Genomic DNA, 19145 nt, shown 5'->3' with positions numbered 1-19145 from the left:
CCCAGACATGTTGAGCCCCCTTTCTCCCACCAGGCCATGTCTCCAACACTGGCCTCATTCCTGGGCCTGTTAGCCACTCATGGTGGGCTGAAGGTGAATCTAAATGTTGAGAAGGATGAAGTGCAGAGGATGCAGGAGCACGAGGACTATCTGCATCAGGAGATGACTGAAGGAGATGGAGGGCAGCAGTGGCACCATGGAAGCCCTGCTCTCTTTAGCACTGCAACAGCAGTGGCTGCTTTGTGTCACGGCAAGCTCTAGGGCAATGGTGGAGTGCCACGACCTTCCGGAGAAGTGCCCTTAGAGGATGTTCCAGAGGCACAGGCTCATCCTCCGGTTCGTTCCTGGGCGGGGAGTGATTTCAGCTCTTTTAGTGAATCCCACTTCAGCTGGCATGAGAAGGGAAGAGACAGGAGCTGCGTATGGGGTTCCAAGGCGAAGGGTTTGTTCTTCTTCCTTGAAGGGTCCAGGGACAAACTGGCTCACAGGGTATGAGTGAGCAGGGTAGATATAGGATAGCCAGAGGGCCAGGGTAGAGCAACAGCAAATGGTCTGAGGGTTCAGGGGCGTACAAGGGGGGAAGGGCCAACAGGGAACAGTAAATTAACAATAACAGAAAGGCATGCTGGGAGCAAAGTGACGCTTCACATAATGAAGGAGGGCCTTAAGGGCTTTCCCTGCAGGGGAGAGAGGCAGGCTCTTTTGCCGTGGGGCTCTCTGCCTCCACAGCTTTGGGCCAGTGGAGCAGCCCTGCTTCTAGGTCTGGTTGCTATGGGCTGCTGGCTGGGCAGGAGAAGGACGTGTGGCTCTGCCAGGTGCAGGGAGCAGGAGGGAGCCAAGAGAAGGAAGGCTGTCAGGAGCAAGAAGGTGAGCAGTGAGAAATTTGGCCATGAGAAGGTCCATAGCAAGGAGAAGGGGAAGATCAGGGGAAGCCAAGTGAAGGTTGGCAGCAAGGGGAAGTGTAGCAGCAATGAGAAAACTGGCAGTGAGGAGAAGGTCGGTGAGCTCAAGGAGGAGCTCAAGGATGCGGACAGGGGTGGCAGCACTTTGTCTGTGCCCACGCCATCACCAATGGGCACATCTAGGATAAGGCTGGAGCGGGCTGTCAGCAACCTGATCTAGTTGAGACTGTCCCTGCTCATTGCTCTCACTGGACGACCTTTCAAGGTCACTGCCAAGCCCAACTGCTCTGTGATTCTACAGCAGGGCCTGTAAAGGTGCTGAAGGAGTTGGTGGCTGTGCTCCTCAGTGCCTACCGAGTGCTTTCCCATAGGAACTTCATGCCAGAGTTGCACCCAGCCCCTGGGTGCTGCTGTGACACCAGCTCTGAATGCTGCAGCATCCAGGAGAACAGCAGTGCCTACCACCCTCGGGTCATCCTGAGGCCACCCCCTGGCTACTCCTTCCACCTGGACAGCACAGAGCGGCCGCCAGGCAGGCACATCCGTGTGGCACTGGAGTGCCTGTGCTCCAGGGAGCAGCTGCTGGGGCAGACGTGCTTCCTCCACACCTCTGATGGCCAACTGCCCCAGGATCAGAAGTGGTACCTGCTGGACACCCTCTGCACAGGCTCCTGCTTGGATCCAAAGGAAGTCACCCAGTGGGTCCAGATGTTGGTGGCATTGGCTTGGCAGCTTCTGCCGCAGTCGCGGCACTTCCAGCTGACAGCGCTGCCCTCCGGCAAGTCCTGCAGCTGAGCGGCACCTCTGGGCTGCACTGCAGCATTGAGCTGGCTTTGGCCGTGCAGCAGGGCAGCTCAGGTGCCTACACGAGCCTTGAGTAGGCAGCAGCCAGCTCTGCCTGCAGCACTGTGTGGGCCAGTGAGCTGCCACCTCTCAGACTCATGGCCATGATTCCACTGCTGCTGAGGTGACAGCGGTGTTAGGAACAGTGATGCTGTCTGCCTCTGTCCACTCAGTCTCAACCCACGCAGATAGCTCTTGAGGTGTGGGAGATGCCAAGAGTGGCCCTCTTCCAGAGTCTCTCAGAGCCCGGAATGAGGGTAAGGCTCAGAGCCTTTCTAGCAGTTGTCAGCGTCCGGGGAAAGGCAAAGAGTCAGAGAAAGTCTTTTCAAGGTTCCTTTCAAGGTTTATTAGAGGAGCAGGTAGGGGGAAAACCGGAGTCGGGAAAGGGATACCAAGAAAGGCAAGGAGAACAGCTGTACATGAACTTAAATAAGGGCCCTCCCCCATGGGAGCGTACAGTACAGAAACCAATTGAGGAAACTTAGGGGAGTGACATAGGGAGGGACTACAATCACAGCAAACCAATGAGGGGGAAGGTAGGAGGGGTTCAACATACAAGGTCCAATCACATAACATATAACTTACAGTTAACTGGCAATGAACTTTCTAGAATAACAGGTGTAGCCAGGGGGGTTGGCAACTTGGAGGGCTGGGTTTGAAGTGAGGGGCAGGGAAGGGTCTGGAAGAAGGAGAGGAACTTAGGGGTGATTGACGGGGTCTTGGTGGGAAGAAGGGCAACCTGGAACAAACCAAACAGGGAGGTACAACATTGGGATGAACCATTTTAGCAAAAGGGGAAACAAGGCCATAACGAGGAAATACGACAAACCACAACAGAACAGGAGATAAGGAAGCTGAAGTCAAACATTCCTCATAGGACATTTTTTGTGTTCTGTTAGGATTTCTTTGTTACTTTCTTTTGAACTTTGACAAATGTAGCCTGATCATGATAATTTTAAAACCTCCCAGGGCAGAGCTGGGTAGGTTAACATGATTTCAAATGTCTCTTAAGTTTTTGCTCAGAAAAATTAGACATCCACAGGAGATTTTCCTACACAGATTTTTATTGTTTAAAATAAATAAAATTCAATTCTATGACTAATAGTCAGTCTACTATCAAGTCACTTGTGATGAGAATAGAGACACAAACATTAGTATCCTATGTCCCAAACTCTTGGAAACTGTAAATACAAGACAATTCGAGGGCTGTAGCAGCGTGCAGTGATGCTGAGTTGCCGCTCCCTTCCTGAAAGCGTCCCCAGCAGAGGTGATCCAGCAGGCAAACCGGCACACAGGGACACAAGCACATACATACAAGCTCGCTACGATGACGAGAAGGCCGACCAAGGAAAGGATATGAGGGTCTTCTGTGTGCAGTTCTGATGGGGTTTATTAGCAGCCACACATGGAAGGGGTCCAGGGACAAAAGACCAGGAGCAAGGAAGGGGTTTAAATATGGGAGAACAGTGGCAGTGCATGGGATAAGAGACCAATGGAAATGGGAAAGTGGTGCATAGGCAGGATAAAGGACTGGGGAAACCAAGAGGGTAACAGGGGCAGAACAATGCAGCAAACTGGGGCCAGTGGGGATCAGGGAAAGGGAGAACCTGTTCATGGAGAGGTCACAGGCTGTATTGATAGAGATGCTGTGCATGTGCTTCAGCACTTCTCCATCATGGAGCGTCTGGTACTGGACACCCCAAAGTGCTCTGTTAGTGGTGCATGGAGCAGCAGTAGGGTGTTAGGGTGTGTCCCTACCAGCACTGAAGGACATCAGCTGATCAGCATGTCTCAAAACACTCACACACTCAATCAGCCTGTGAAGAAAGCAATTGCTCCCTTGCTATTTTGAAAGAATAAGAGATGATAAAAGCATTTAGATCAAAATACAGATTTGAAACACCTGTTTGATGCAGGAAGAGAAGGCCAGCTTTCTTCTCTTGTTTCATTCTACGTACTAGATATTCATCATATTGGTGTTTGAGGGAAGGTATGAAATAAAATTGCAGCTTTCAGAGAATCAAAATGTCTTAAGACTTTGTGAAACATGTACTCCATAACTCAGAATCTTAGGCTCATTGGTATGGGTAAATTCCCATATGACAGTCCCAACTGCAGTTTCCAAAGAACAAAGCCAGACTGAGCTGTAAACTCTATGTCATGTTGGCATAATGAATATACTCCCCATGAGAAACTCTTCTCCATGAAAAACTACCCACCCTGTGAAAAAAAAGGAAAAAAAAAAAGAAAGAAAAAAACCAGTTTTCCTCCAAAGGTCCAGTGATGATGTGGAAAGGTCTGGTTTTTGCTCTGGAATCCAGTGGAAAAACGCTGCTTTGGTGTTCCAGATCTCAGTTTTTATCTAGGTAGGAAAGTTTTGGCTCCTCCCCCTGGCTGGAGCAGCTCCCAATGGGATGATGTAAGTTTATCAGTCATGCAGTGTGACTCAATGGCCCATTAACAGGAGATATCTCCTGGAGGAAGGAGATTATCTTAATGTCTGAGAACAGAGGTCTTCTCTGCTGGGGGCAGAGTCTTCATCACGCTATCTGTACAAAATTCTCATGGAGTCACAACTACTTCAACATCTGCTTGCTTCAGCATGGATGCCTTCACTCATGTCTACAATGTGAATACTCTATCTCTCATGCTTTTCAATGCTTTACAGGGATATTACAGTGTATCATAGTCCATCACAATGGCCTACAAAAGAATTTCAGCCCAAGGCTAAGGCATCTCCTCAATCTCCTCCCATCTGGGACTTGACTTCTTCACTGACCTTCATTGGATCTGGAGGAAGCTGCCAGCAGTCCTCACAGAGAACCACTTCTGTAACTGATGGATTTTCTCTTGAAATAAAACCAAGCTATGTAAATCCACGGCAGCTGCAAAAAAAGCTGAAGGGCTGTAAAATCAAAATTCTGTAACATTCTGCGTAGTGAATACTCTGTAGAGACAATTCTGGATGAAGATACAAACAACTTATAGAATAGAGCCCAGAGAGAGTTAAGTCTTGCTGGGTAGTCATTACTTTGAGGAAAAGAAACTAAACACGTAAATCAGTTCTTCCACAAGCAGACTCTCCAAGCTAGTCACGAGCTGCCATTGTCAAGAGTGGGCTGTCTGTGAGATACCCAGAACTCAGAGTACAGCTAGGGCACTCAGCCCCCTTTGGCCGCTCACTGCGTTGGAGAGAAGGGAAAGGATGAGGAGGACACGTTTCTGGATTCCTGAACAGGGTTTATTGGGAGGGAGCAGGGAGGTGACTAAACACAAGGGAAGGGAACCCAAAGGCAAGGAGAATGGGTTTGCAGCAACTTAAATAGGGGCCCTCCCCCAGGGGAGGGCACAATACAGCAGCCAATCCGAATAAACCATGGGTGTAACTTAGGGTGGGACTAATTCTACATACAACCAAGAGGGGGAAACATAGGCAGGGAGACATATGTAACATCAAATCATATACCAAGAAGGGGGTGACTGATATAGAAAATACTAGAAGGATAGGAGGGGCTAGGAGGGATTGGCATAGGCCTGGGAGGGGATTAGGGAGAAGGACAGGGAACAGTCTGGAAGGTGGGTTGGGACTAGGGTTGACTGATCAGGGAAAGGCAGGAATTAGGGCAACTGAACTATAAAAATGGGGAGTACAAACAATGGAACAAACCATCTAACAACAATGAAATAATGCACCACAGCATTCCAGATTGAAATGACAACACTGCATACTCCTTACTGAGGCAGATGATAACACAAGCTGCAAAGTGGTGAACAATCAGGTTTGGTCAGTCATTTATTGCTGAAAACAGATTGGAAATAAGACTCTAAGCATGACCGTTGATAAGATTATAAGTGGGACATGACCTAATTCAACTTCACAAGTAAACATTAACAGAGGATTGATTAAATTGCAGCCAATTGAATCATTGTTCTCACTCCATAAAACAACACAATCCAATCTTATGCGCTGAAACTTCCCATCACAGTGACACATATTTACTATCACCAAGGATATGACACTGGAAAAATTTACTGTGAAAAGCACATTGCCCAGTGATTTTCAAGCTTAGAGCAAGCTGTCAATTTGAATCACTGCATCCTTGTAGCTCGGCTTACACAGAACCAGCATTCTCACAAGGCACAGTAACAAAGTTAGTTACAGGGATGGTCCTTGCTGAGTACATGGTCAGCATTCGGATTTATAATCTCTCTGCTTGCTGTTTTCCTTAAAATTAGTTTTTTTCCAGCCTGGTGATTAAATAAGCATGCAGCTAACTCCCCTTCTGAGTTAATATTTTGCTGCTGAGTGGTAGAAGCTGGAAAAGTGATCAGGTTTTGTTCATTTAGCAGAGTATCTCAGTGGACTTGTCTTACGACAGTGTAACTGCTTCCTTAAAAACCTCCAGCAGCAGACCCACAGCAAAAAGCCTTCAAAAGCAAAACTGTCCTTCTGTTCTGATAATACGTATTTGCATGTATAAAACATAGTTAGAATTCTTAGCATCAAGTCACATGTGTGCTGACCATTACTCAACTCCAGCATGGTGTAAGAATGCATCAATGTTGAAGCAACCTGGTGGAGACTCAGAATTCCCTTTGCAACTAGTTACAGAGTTTTTTTAATTTCAAGCCACACCTAAATTAGCGGAAAGGGAAAATCTCAACCACTTCCAAACAGTTACACCTAATTGCACTTTTAAAGGACTCTGAAATTAAAGGCTGTAGAATTTTGATATACAGCAAAGAACAAAGCCCGCATCACTTTTCTTTAGGTAGGAGCAAGTCCTTTTTCATGTTGGAGAATGCACATGAAGATTTGTGTGAGCATTTTAGAAATTCTCAACCAAACTTCTGAGATAAAGAATAGCATTGATAGCATGACTGCAGCAATTTATGCAGTTCCTAAGATATTGGAGTATAAAATTGACCAGTTGATCTCAGATGTATTGGTCCAAAGGCAAAGAGAATAAATACTTCCAAACTACTACCAATCTCTACTGTGTCCTTCAAGAAGTAAATTCTATTTTGTTTAGCTGCATCTCACCATGGACAAAGCTGTGCATGCAAAGTGGCTCTCAATGCTATACAATATTATTAGGCCTGGTGGAAAAGGTAATATTCCTAGAACAGCAGGGCCTCTCCAGAAGGAGACAGATAACCAGGAATAGAGAAAGCATGACTTTCTCTTATCACAATTTTGTGTCAAAACCTTAGTTATGAGGAGCCAAAAAACAACTATGTATTAAAGCACATGACTTGCAGTTAGGGATGTGTCTCTTCATCTTGTTGAATTATTCCCCAGGAGCCTATAAAAGTGACTATGTAAAGAAAACTTTTCCAAAGATTCCTAAAAAATTCAGGAGTACTCTGCTGCAACATTTCAGGCACTTTAGGGCATTTTCACATGAAGCTTCAAGCATTTCTATGGGCATGCTTGAGACACAGTATTCTTAATATATGCAACATCTTAGTTTGCAAGAAGTCATTATTTCAGGTAGGGGTATAGGAAGGACATCCTCTAAGATGCAGAGGGTTAAATACAAAGAATGACACATTTCAGGCAATTTGAGAAATTTTTCACCTTTTATTAATTTTTCAAATACAGATAATCAAATATTACTGAAAAGCATGCAAGCAACTACAGTCGGGTGTTTCAATTCCCTAAACTAAGGGTACCTTCAGAATAGTGACACACTGACAACACTAAAGGGCCTCTGGAAGAAATGCTAATAAACAAGTCTTATAATGAAAACTGGGACTACCTATTCTCCTATGGAAGAGTGAGTTAAATCTATCTGTTCTACTTTCATATACTACAGACTCCATCCTTACAAAACCATTAAAGCCACAGCTCACAGAATAACTACATGTAGTCCCTAACAGGCTAGACTTCTGTCCTTGAAGTGTAAAAAAACAATCTCCAACAGCTTCATTATTTATAAGATTTCCCTAATTCATCCTTCCCAACACTTCACTCTCTTCTGTGAGGATGTGCAGGTGGAGCCAGTTTCTGCCTCACAGGCTCAGGCAACAGCACTGTTGTAACTGGAAGGTGAAGGGCAAGGAGAGATGCGTGTGCACTGATTGCTGGGCCCTGAGCAAAGCACTCCTGCCAAGGGCCCTGTCAATTGGCAGAACAAGGGCCAAAGCCCTACTGGAATCAGCATTTCTTAGACTTGTTGGCGTTTCCTGAGGAATGGTTTGTGCCCCTCATCTTTTTCAACAGCTACAATAGGCTGTGTCTGCAGGAAAGAGGAACCTAAGCAAGTATCTAGAGTTTCCTGAAAAGAACAAAGCTCTTGGACAGCCAGCAGCATTCCCACAAAACTAGCAGAGTGGAAGTCCCAGCAAACTGAAGACACCTTGACGAATGGGTTAGTGGCATTATGGGCCACGTTTGCCTGTGATGGCTATGTTTCTTTTTCCCAATGTGAAAACCAAAGTTGAGATACTAATAGTAAGGAGGTAATATAAAAGTGGATTTTTATTTGAAAGTTTTCATGAGCAGTTACATAAAGATGTCCACTAAAGCCCACTCCCTCCAGGGATGAGTACATATTATAGGTTATAGGAAATTAGCATAATTGATAAAAAGCACCTGTTAGGAGGACAAGTGGTTATGCAATTCCCCCCCAGGTCAAGTTCCTTCTCTGGAGTCCCCCCTTTCAGCACTGGCTTTGTCCAGGAAAAGGTTCCTCAAAGAATTTTCTCAACCTTGGTCCCCAGGAAGAACCAAGATAGCACTGGGGCCTTGTACCCCCTGGAGTTTGGAGCTCTGTAAATGGTCTTCTCAGCCCTATTTCTGCATATTTCAGAGGAATCCTGCTTGAGTCTGTGGGGAGATGGGTTTGGGAAGTAAAAGTGCATTTCTTCTTTTCTCCTTGGAGCAGCTCCTGTTCCTAACATCAGTTGAGCCTCTGTGTAGCCTGATGCCTCTGATTGTTGCAGCAAAATAATTTATGGCAGACAGAAGATACTGACACTTCCAGGACATGGCTTTCTCCAGTGCCAGCTATGAGTGGGAGCCAGAATAAAAACTCTATTAACCACAACCCCCTTGGAAGATTCCCTTCCTTTTCACTGTGTGAATAAGCTCTACATTCACTTCCATATTGTCAGTTGTTTGTTAAATATGAGAAGTTCTCTTTCATGATTTTTTTAATGTGGTTTGGAATTGGATAAGGGTCTCCTTCATTCACAAACTCCAGACCAAACTGCCTTTGGAATATGGGCCACTAGACAGTTTTTGCCCAGCCATGGTACTTCTAGATAAGATGGCAAGGGCAATGGTATTTGCTGCCAAAACCCAATAAAGTATGGGAAAGCCAAAACATCCTGTGGTGATGAAGGCCTCCAGCTGTTACTAGAAATCAACAGAGTTCCTGCCAAATGATTACTTATTACTAAGTGCAATCTGTTTGCCTGGATGAGAGTCTTGCTCATCTGAAAAAGCAGTGTCTTCGTTTTGATTTGCTAATCTAAATAAACTCATTTTTCTGTTGTGGGATGGAACCAGGAGCAAAAGAGCAAGGCAGGCCTAAAACTTAAGAGAGTATAAAAAAGAAATTTATTAACTACACAAACAAAGAGAAGGAAAAAAAACCCCAAATTTAGAATAAGATTTTCTTCAGACTACTGCTTCCTTCCCTTTCCAAACCTTCATAACAACAAAAAAAACATATAGCAAGGATTTTGGTCAGTCCCTAATTTAGTCTTTTTCAATTCACTTCCGGAGAGAGAAGCCTCTTTTTGATGAAAGCTGTAGGGATTTTTCCACAAGAAGGAAGAAAACAGTCCTCTCGTGGTTTCATTTTCATGATTTGCATCCACCCTGACCTGCAATCGTGACGCTCCTCCCAACTCCACAGCCTTCCCAAAGCTGTAGATGTGGGCCATGTTTATTTCATGGGGTATTACTTTTAAGAATGAAATGTTCCATAGCAAAGGTTTTCTTTATCTCTTTTCTTTCTGTTCATGCTTCATCCTCAGAAAACCGAGATCCCCTTCTTTCCTCGAGGGAAAAGATTCTTAACACAGGTACTTTTTGGTCAAATAATCTATCAGATGGAACATCTCCATCCCCCCATGTCTTTCTCCATGGTTTATAGGAATATTCAGTACATCAGTTCATCCCTACAATTTACAAAAAGATTTTCAGCCATTTCAGCATCTTCTCATTCTTCTTCCATCTAAAAAAACTTAGCTCTTACGTTACTGACTTCAGAAATCTTCTTATTCCCTTTCATATTCAAAGGAAGGCCAGAGGTTTCGCAAATCTTATCTGAGCAGTAAAGAGTTAAAGTTTAACACAACTCCAAGAGTTGGGCCAGGCCCAGGCCGTGCTGGGTGAGGGTGGCTGAGGTGTCACTCAGCCTTTCTGGGGCTGGGCTGCAGCCCCACCCTGCCCATGGCCACCCGGGCAGGCCCGGCCCGGCCGGCAGCAGCAAGAGTCGCCTCCCCCCCATGCCAGAGCCACAGGCCCGTGGAGGAGGAAGCTGTGAAGGTCTCATCACACAACTTTTTCTCCTCCTGGCCATCGGGTCCCCCTCATTGGCAAACGAGGCCCAAGTGGCCCCCTGAGCCTCCCCCCCGCATGGGGGAGGGAAGCTCGGGTTGGTGTCACCTGCTCAGCTACAGGAAAGACAAAGAGACTCAGTTCCAGATTACCTCCTTCAAAATGTGTGTTCACAGAGAGAACTAACTTTCTCTCATTGGCTGTTGCAGGTGTCCCAAGCCCCACAGAGGAAATTGCCTTAGATAGAACTTCTCTCTGAGTTTCTTCTTCCTAAGTCAACCCATCACACAGCCCACTGTTAAATGATCTCTTTACTTATCCATTAACTCACCTGCCCATGCAGTAAAGTGATTTTTTTCCCTTGTTTTTAAACTCAGCTAAAAGCCTTCAATAATTTGAAGCACGCCAAGTAAAGCAAAGCAAAATTATTACACTGGAATTTATGTCACTTATTCTTCCAAAAGGGAAGTATTACCTTTCCCAGTGGCTACACAGATTCAAGGACACAGCTGACCCCATCCAGTGGTACAGGAGTATGACAGGGAAGCCAGAAAAGGAGTTGAAATGAAGAATCATCTTTCCCAAGAGATGACTGTGAGAAAAAGAAAATTAATACTTTAATAATACCATACAGAATATAAAGTAGCTAATAATGTTGACCCATCTGGAGTCAGCCTAAAGAAAGAGGCACTTCAGGGAACACACACTGCTTGCCCAGCAGCAGCAACACCCTGCCCATTTTGGAAGAAGAACCCAAATGGAGCAGTTTCACATGAGGTCAGCTGCTGGACAAACTGCACCTCAGGGGTCCTGCTGTCCCCTCCAGCTGCAGCCACCCAGGCTGGGTGTGCTCAGCCAGCCTCTGCCCACTCTGAGAGCCAGAGCTGAGGTTTAGAATAAAGGCTGGCACTTGCTCAAGGCCTCAAGAGCAGAGTGGCTCAGCTGTGACACAGCACCAGGAGCCCTGCTCGTCCCTCATTTTCAGGAAGGGTTTGTGCCTCCCCATGCTCCCCATGGCCAACACAGCCTCACATGTCACCCTGCACTGTCACTGCTCTTTAAACATGAATCCCCAACATTTAATTCCCCCTCCTCAGCTGGCTGTAGAGTGTCCAAAGAGAATAAGAGTTCATTAAAAAAAGCTGTTGTAGTAACATGAACGTCTAAGAAGATTATCCTAACATATCCTAACTTTGACTAAGCAAATTATTTTAATTTTCATGCTGAAATGCTTCTAATCCAATTGACTATTAATCCACAAATGCCTGAATGAATGGTAGTGGCATGTAATTTATTTGTAATGACTTAAACTATATTTCTATTTCAGTGAACATTTGACCTTGTTTCCTCACTTACACACCAATTCTTTGTCTCAGTTTGAAAGACAGGTATTTTAGCTAAGGAAAGGCGACAACCCCTTTCCTGAGATGCAGAGTGCAACCCCCTCCCTTCTAATTATTATAGTTTCAAATCAGAGGCCTTCAGGCAGGAGATATGGGGATAGGAAAAACAGTTCTTTACTGGTATCTAACAAGGCAGAAAAAACAACAGCTATAAAAATTGACAACAGAACAGAGCAGTGTAGCTCAGCTCCAGTCCCTTTTGGCCGCAGGCCGTCTCCCTGCGCTCAGTTCCCGGTGCTGGGGGCAGGGCAGGTCCCGCGCAGTTGAAGAGGGGCTGCAGTGATGGCGGCGGCCCAGGGGTGAGAGGGGTGGGGGAGAGACTCCCCCCTCACGGTGTCGGTCGTGGTGCTCGGCAGAGTGCCTGGAGGTAGTAGGGTGAGGTGGGAGAGGAGTAGAGCGGTGTTCGAGGGCAGGGAACGTGGCTCTCGGTGCTGGGATGGAGGGGAAGATGCCAGATCGGAGCACAGGGCGTCCTCCTCCCACTCCACGAGCCAAGCGAGAGAGCCAGAGCCCGCCCCAGACCCCTGTCCCACCTTTCCTTTTCTGGTGTCCCCCTATCCCCCACCCCTCTGCAAGAGAAAACTATTGCTACTAAGGTGTAGCTGCAAATGCTTACCGTAACAATGGGAAAAATTCCACAGAAAGAAAAGGGAACAATTCAACCCCCAATAATTTCCCCTTCTCCCATTTGACCTTGTCTGCTTTCAAGTTGGGAATTCTTTGCAACCCCCCCCCCAACCAAAATAGTGAAGCCACTCAATCTAACATCTTTTTCCTCCCTTCAGCTATGCTGAACACAGAGCGATTTTGCTTTCACTGGACAAAGAGGAAGAGTTTCCCACGGGATTCCTCAATTCGGACCCGTTTCTGAAAGATCCTGCGCTTGTCTTGACGGTTTGCGAAGGCAGAAGGATGGCTGCAGGCAGGGAAAGACAGAGAGAAAGGGTTTGCAGCTGGCGCCTCGGTGCCCTGCGGTGCCCGGCCGGCCCCGGGAGCCGCCCGGCCCGCGCTGGGCCCGCAGCCCCGGCTCTGCCGCGCTCGGCCCCGCCAAGTCCGGCCCGCGCGGGGCCGCGAGCGGGGCCGAGCGCAGCGCCCCCCTCAGGCCGCGCGCCGCCGGCGCAGCCGCGGCCGTTGTGGCGACACTCGGCGATCGGCGCCATGGCGGAGCGGCCGCTGCCCGCCGGCCTCAACGCCAGCACCTTCCCCGCCAAGCTCTGGCGCCTGGTGGACAGCCCCCGCGTCCGCTCCGTGCGCTGGGACAGCCGGGGCCAGGGGCTGCTCATCGACCGCTCCCTCTTCGAGCGGGAGCTGCTCAGCCCGGCCAGTGCCCAGGCTCCGGCCCCGCACACCTTCAGGGCCACGCAGTTCCGCAGCTTCGTGCGCCAGCTCTACCGCTACGGCTTCCGCAAGGTGCCGGGCTGGCTTGGTTCAGCTGTGCCGGGCGATGCCGGGGCCTGGCTCCACTACACGAATCCCAGTTTTCGCCGCGACCGGCCCGACCTCCTGCTCCGCATCCAGCGCCGCCGGAGCGCGGCCAACAGGCAGCGGCTGGCGGCGGGGCGGGAGGGGCGCAGGCTCCCACCCCGCGGCTCCCAGCAGCTCCCCAGGGCACGGCCACTGCCGGACGGGCCGGACGGGCCGGACGGGCGCAGTCGCTTCAAGCCGCTGCCCAGGGCGCGGCCGCCCAGCGGCTTCCACCTGCTGCACAGGGAGCGGCCGCTGCCGGCCCGGCGGGAGGGGCCGAGCCGCTTCCAGGAGCTCCACGGGGAGCGGCCGCTGCCCGCCGAGCGGGAGCTGCTCCGGGTGCCGCCCTGCCACTTCCTCGGGCTCCACGGGGAGCGGCCGCTGCAGCTCGGGCGGGAGGGGCCCCCCAGCCGCTTCCAGGAGCTCTGCGGGGAGCAGCTGCCTCCGGCCGACCGGGAGGTGCTCGGGATAGAGCCCTGCAGCTTCCAGCAGCTCCACAGGGAGCAGCAGCCCCCAGCCTCCCACCTGCCAGGTAGGAAAAGAATTCCAGCCTTGCTTTTCCAAGAGGTCATGAGAAGTGACCTCTTAAAGTATTTTTCCGCACTGCTCTGTCATTGTGGGACAGAAATTGTCAAGCCATTAGGAAGGGGGACCTAGAAGGCCAAAAGATCCTTTGCCTGGTTTTCCCTTGTGCTTCCTGGGATGTTTGATCCCAGGCAGCAATAGAGGTCTGTTTCGCAAAGCCACATTGTGGAGCCTGACTAATGTGTTTGGATTCCTGCAGCCACACCAGGCACTTCAGCCCCCAGTGCTCCACCTGGTAGTGCTGGTTGTGCAGCATCGACGGCCTCCAGCTCAGCACGGAATGCACCTGTGGAAGATGAATCCCCAGCAGCAGATCTAGGCCTTGAAATAGAAAAAATGATTCGGGAGATCAGGAGATCCCTGCCTCAAAGGTCACCCTCTGCTCAGGTAACCCCATTGGATGGGAATAAAAGAGGCTGAACTGAGAGCTTTGGAACCTTGTTACGTGGCTGAGAAGCAAAGGCTTCTTGAAGTTAATTTGTTTCATTATTCTATAGTTATCTAATTATTCTTGGGAAAGTAGGATTTCTAAAAGAAGGAGGATGAAAAAGTCTCCCCACCTTAGTGACGATGAGAGGTGTGAGCCTGTGTTGGCCACGCTTGGTTGCTCCTTTTCCTGGGAAGAATGCCTCGTGCAGGGACATTTGTGGTGATGCTTTGTAGGTTCTATCAGGCTATGTTTGAGAAAGAAGAGTGTTTGGAAAATGCCACTGAAGGCAAAGTGTCCTGACAGGGAGGGGCATGTGAGAGGTGCCTCAGTTCCAGCAGCAGATGTGGGCTCTGCCTCTTTTGTGTTGGAAGGCCAAGGCAAAGCAAGGGCTGGGCTGCAGCTGCTGCTGCTGTGTGAGCCCTGCCATGCATGTAGGTGCTCCTAGAGCTGTGTTTGGGGATGGGCTGGAGCTGCAGCTTTGTGTCCTTTTGTTTGACAGATTCAGTCTTTGGATTAGGAATTTCATTTCTCTTAACTCTTCCCAGACTTGCCTGGAGTGTTGCCAAGGCCTTTCTGCAGTTATTATCTGTGTTGGCCAAAGAATGCCTCTCTTTCTATTGATGTTCTGACCCCACTGGCTGCAGTACATGTATGATTGAGGAAGGGCAGACTCAGAGCGGGGAGTGGGATATTTTGGATTTACTAATATTTTATTGTCAAGTGGGATGTGTTTTGTCTTCTGTAAACTCACACATAGCAGTTTTCAAAAGCATTTTATTCCATACTAACAGGAAACATTACAGGCTCTCAACCCTCTTTAGACTCTTTAGGATTTTGATGGATGAGCTATTTCAAAAGAGATGGGTTGGTTTGGTTTTTTACCCTCCACATTTACAGATTTTAGCCACTGGAAAATTTGATCCTGGAAATACCCTGGTCCATAAATGTCATCCATATGGGGCAGCAGTAAAGGGCTCCAAAAAGCACCACCTGGTGATGGATTGTCTGAGTGGTTGGGTTGGGGCGGTGACACTCGCAGCCAGAAATGAGATGTGTGCTTTTGGTGTGTGTTTGCAGCACACAGCCCTGGGCAGTGCTGGGAGCGAGCTCTGCCCTTGCTGCCAGCCGTGTTGTCAACAAGGAGGGCCCCTGGCTTTCTGCTGGCTGATTTCTTACAGCTCGTGGGATGAGCCAGGGTCAGGATGTGAGGGCGTGTCTCCTCGCTTGTTGTCTTCTCATTTTCTGTGTTCATGTTTTGCCTCAAAGATCATTTTGTAAGAGCTTCAGTTTCACCTTGGCCACCCAAATCCTGAGTTTAAAATGCTTGTCATGGGAACCGTGTGGGCAGTGTTGCCCCTTTTGCTCCATGTCCTCTGGGAGTGGAGAAGGAGAGTTCCTGTATCCCTGATGTGATTCCAAGAAAATAGTGAGTGATCTTTGGGTTTCTTTCTTTCTGTTTCTCTTTCAAGGGGAATGTTAATGTTGCCCCTGAGTCCTCAGGGAAGGAAGCTCTGAACAGGGCTGCAGCAGAGGAAGCTTCATCTGGCACCGAGAGCTGCAGGAACAGTTCCCCAGAGCCTGAGGAGCCTGGTAAGGAGAGAGCCCACATTGGTTTAGAGAGGTGTGAGACGGCTGCTCTGAGCCTGCCTCTCACAGGAAGGGAGATGAGTAGAGTTGAGCTCTTGTCTGCAGGGTTGGTGCTTCCCGATGCCTTTAGTTCAAATCCTGCACAGACACAACCTCCCTGAGCCCTGCCCTCCAGAGGCTCTCACATGGAGTCCTCTGCTGTGGCAAGAGAGCAGGGAATAAACTGACCTCGTGGGAGTTGTGTTACCAAGTCGGGTGTCCCAATTTGGTTTCATAACTCAGCTCACAGCACCCTTCAGCTTCAGCCATTTCAGTGGGGACTGAGGTCTCTCTGTCAGCACAGAGAAAGAACAAGGCTGGGCTTCTTTGTGGGAGCTGGGACTGTCTATGTTTCAAGCTCTCGTGGGTGCTATTTGCACTGTGAGTGCTGAGACTTTATCGAGGTACTGCAGTGCTTTACACAGTTTTGAAAATGTGGAAGGATCCCTTTTCTCAAAAGAGCAGGCTTCAAATTCCAAGTGAGAGTCTGCCTTTCAGACCATCTTGAACAGTCCCTGATAGAAGGGCAATTGGTGCCCAAGGGAAACACGCACAAGAGCCAATATTGACTCAGTGTTCCCTTTGCTTCCCAGATCCATTCTGATGGACCTCTCCAAGAGGGCTGCCCTGTGTGGCAGGGAGAGACAGAGGGAGGGCCTGTGACCATCAGGCAGGTAAAATCCCTCTGCTAAAGTCGTATTCATAGATATGTACAGTTCTATTTATATATCTATATAGTTACGTTTATAATTAGGCATAGTTGTATTTCTATCTGGGAGTTTAGTTACATAGATTGATACCTGTATACATCCAGGCCTTTTTTTAACCTCTTTTCTCCCTCGGATGCCTTTTTCACTGCTTGTTTTCCCCCTCTGTCCCCTCTCCCTGTGCTGTGTCCGAGCTGGCGGCTGGAGCAGAGCAGCAGTTCCAGCCCCGGGTGTCCCTGGAGCGCTGGGAGCTGCCGGTGGCCCCAGGCACTGTCCCCTGAGGAGCTGCTGAGGGACGGTGAGACTGAGGGCGCTGAGGAGGTGGTGACACTGAAGGGACGGTGACCTTGAGGTGCTGGTGGGGCTGGGGGTGTGGGGCAGCACAGGGCGATGGTGGCACTGAGGGGACAGGGAAGTGGCACAGGCTGAGGGGGGTGGCGGGGTCTAAGGGGATGGGATGGGTCAGAAGGGACTGAGGGGGGTGATGAGAGGACTGCGGGACTCTGAAGAAACTGAAGGGGACTCGGGGTTTGCCGAGAGCATGGCGGGGCTGAGGGGATGGAGGGAGCCAGCAGGGAGCACAGAGGGGTGCGGGACTGCAGCTCTGCCAGGCCTTGGAACCAATTCCTGATCCTCCGGTTTTGGCACAGCTGCAGAGAAGACCTTGAAGACAGCAGGAGGACTGACAGGAGCCAGCAGGGAGGAGCTGAAGGCCAGAGCAAGAGCAGTGAGCAGGGAGCCTGGGTGAGGCCGGCTGGGGGTGAGGGTGCCGTGGGCTGTGGCCGTGGGCACTGCCCGGCGGGGCAGGAGCGGGCCCTGCCCGTGCTGGGGCTGCTCAGCGCAGCTGCCCCGGCCGGCACAGGGGCTGTCCTTGGGCAAGGCAGCTGTGCCGGCAGGGCCCGGGAGCTGTGCCGGCTGTGCCGGGCTGCCGGGGGCTGCGGGACGGTCCCGCCGCGGCTGCGCTCACCACACCCTGGCCCGCTCGGCCGCTTTTCCTTTGCAGCCCTCCTGGGGAGGCGCTGAGATTTTCTCTTCCCTGATGGAAGTGCAGGTGCTGCCGAGGGAAAGGCCCTGATCCTGACTCCGTGTTCCCTTTGCTTCCCAGATGTCCCGTCTGCTGTCGCTGTCCAGGAGAGCTGCTCTGCGTGGGAGGAAGAGACCGAGGGAGAGGCTTTGAAGATGGGGCTGCTGGAATCCCTCTGCTCAGCGTTCCCTTTCAAGATAAATGGACTTGCACATGGAGAGGGATAATTCTATGGATATCTACATATGTGGGTTTTGTTTTGTATATCAATATTTTTATATGTCTGTTGTTATATTTATGGATGTGTTATAATTATGGATTACAAACATATATGTTTGTAATTATATATATCTATATATGTATCTAAGTATACATGTATGTTGTTCTGTTTTTAGTTCTAGTTCCTATGTATACAGTTGTGTTGCTATCTATTTCTTCTATTGATGCAATTATAGATAAATGGCTCTTTAAATACGTATATTCATATTTACATAGGTATATATGTTCTCTTATATATTAATCTATTTCTATATGTCATTCTATTGACATATGTATCCAATTGTATAGCTGTGTATTTGTATTGATGAAGTTATATGGATATTTAGCTTGGCACAGTGATAGTTTTATATTTATAGATAGGTTTGTTTTATAGATCTGTTTATATTGTATATAATATGTAATATTTAATCTATATTTACATCTGTATCTCCTTATAGTTTTTTATGTATTTATATATGTGTATATATGTATTTTTTTACTTCTATTTAAACGTGTATGGAGTTGTGTAGCTGTATACTTCTGTCTATTTAGAGAGAGAATATGTATTTTTGTATTTGTATATGGGCTGTACGCTTGTAGTAATATGTAATAAATTAATTTGTTAAACACCTAAATGATCTTTATGTAAACCGAGTTGTTGTAGAGGTTGGCAATAAATCAAGTTTTTGTTAACAGAAGGTGGTATTTGTATATATATACATATCACTGTTTTATTAATGTAATAAATTCCTTTTTTGAACCTTAACTGAGATTTGTACAGTTCTGTATTGTCAGCGCGGGTGTAGCAATTTGTAATAAATGACATTTTTCAACTGAAATCGAGTCTCGTGTATTTGTCGATCAGCAGTGTGGCTGTAGCAATCTGCAGGAAATTACATTTGTCAGCTGAGATGGGTGTTGTGTGGTTTGTGCTATCCAAAGCAATGAGCAGATGTACAGGTGATGATGCTGGAGGATTTTGGCCATGGAAATCTCCAGCCATGCCCAGCACAGGCCCCACATGCACTCAGGTTGGACGAGGAAAGCTCAGATTTGGGATGGCAGCAGAGCCACACGTTTGCTAAGAATTCTCTGCAAAGCCTGCTGAAAAAACTCTGGGACTCCACTGAGCGTAGAACTCCTGCTCTGTGGATTTTCAGATCACTCAATTGATCTTTGGTTCTTTATACACATGCATACATATACATACATACATTAAATATGTATATATATATATGTGTGTGTGTGTGTGTGTATATATATATATGTAGGCAGTACTTAGTGACCTGGAACATACTTGATTGTGGGAACTGAAATGGATATTTCTATCTTTATCTATGGAGTCAGCAGAGTTGTACCGTTCTGTAGCCATCTTTGAACTTGTCTTG

At 48.3% G+C, this 19145-nt stretch overlaps 1 protein-coding gene and 1 long non-coding RNA gene across 2 annotated transcripts; both read left to right on the top strand.

Moving 5' to 3' along the window:
* The first annotated feature begins 12821 nt into the window (after positions 1 to 12821).
* Positions 12822 to 15890, top strand: LOC148219584 (uncharacterized). The gene is made up of 3 exons (XM_088156350.1): positions 12822 to 13659; positions 13912 to 14099; positions 15612 to 15890. The coding sequence occupies exons 1-3, from the start codon at positions 12822 to 12824 to the stop codon at positions 15888 to 15890; spliced, it is 1305 nt and encodes a 434-aa protein (XP_088012476.1).
* Positions 15891 to 16361: 471 nt separating this feature from the next.
* Positions 16362 to 18392, top strand: LOC148219583 (uncharacterized). The gene is made up of 3 exons (XR_015799472.1): positions 16362 to 16773; positions 17126 to 17219; positions 17581 to 18392. It is a non-coding gene; the product is annotated as an uncharacterized LOC148219583 (long non-coding RNA).
* The last annotated feature ends 753 nt before the right edge of the window (positions 18393 to 19145 follow it).

Source organism: Sturnus vulgaris, chromosome Z (genome assembly GCF_052056855.1).
Source record: "Sturnus vulgaris isolate bStuVul1 chromosome Z, bStuVul1.hap1, whole genome shotgun sequence".
Lineage (NCBI taxonomy): Eukaryota > Metazoa > Chordata > Aves > Passeriformes > Sturnidae > Sturnus > Sturnus vulgaris.
Note: the sequence above shows the minus strand (reverse complement) of the source record. Positions and strands in the feature narration are given on the sequence as shown.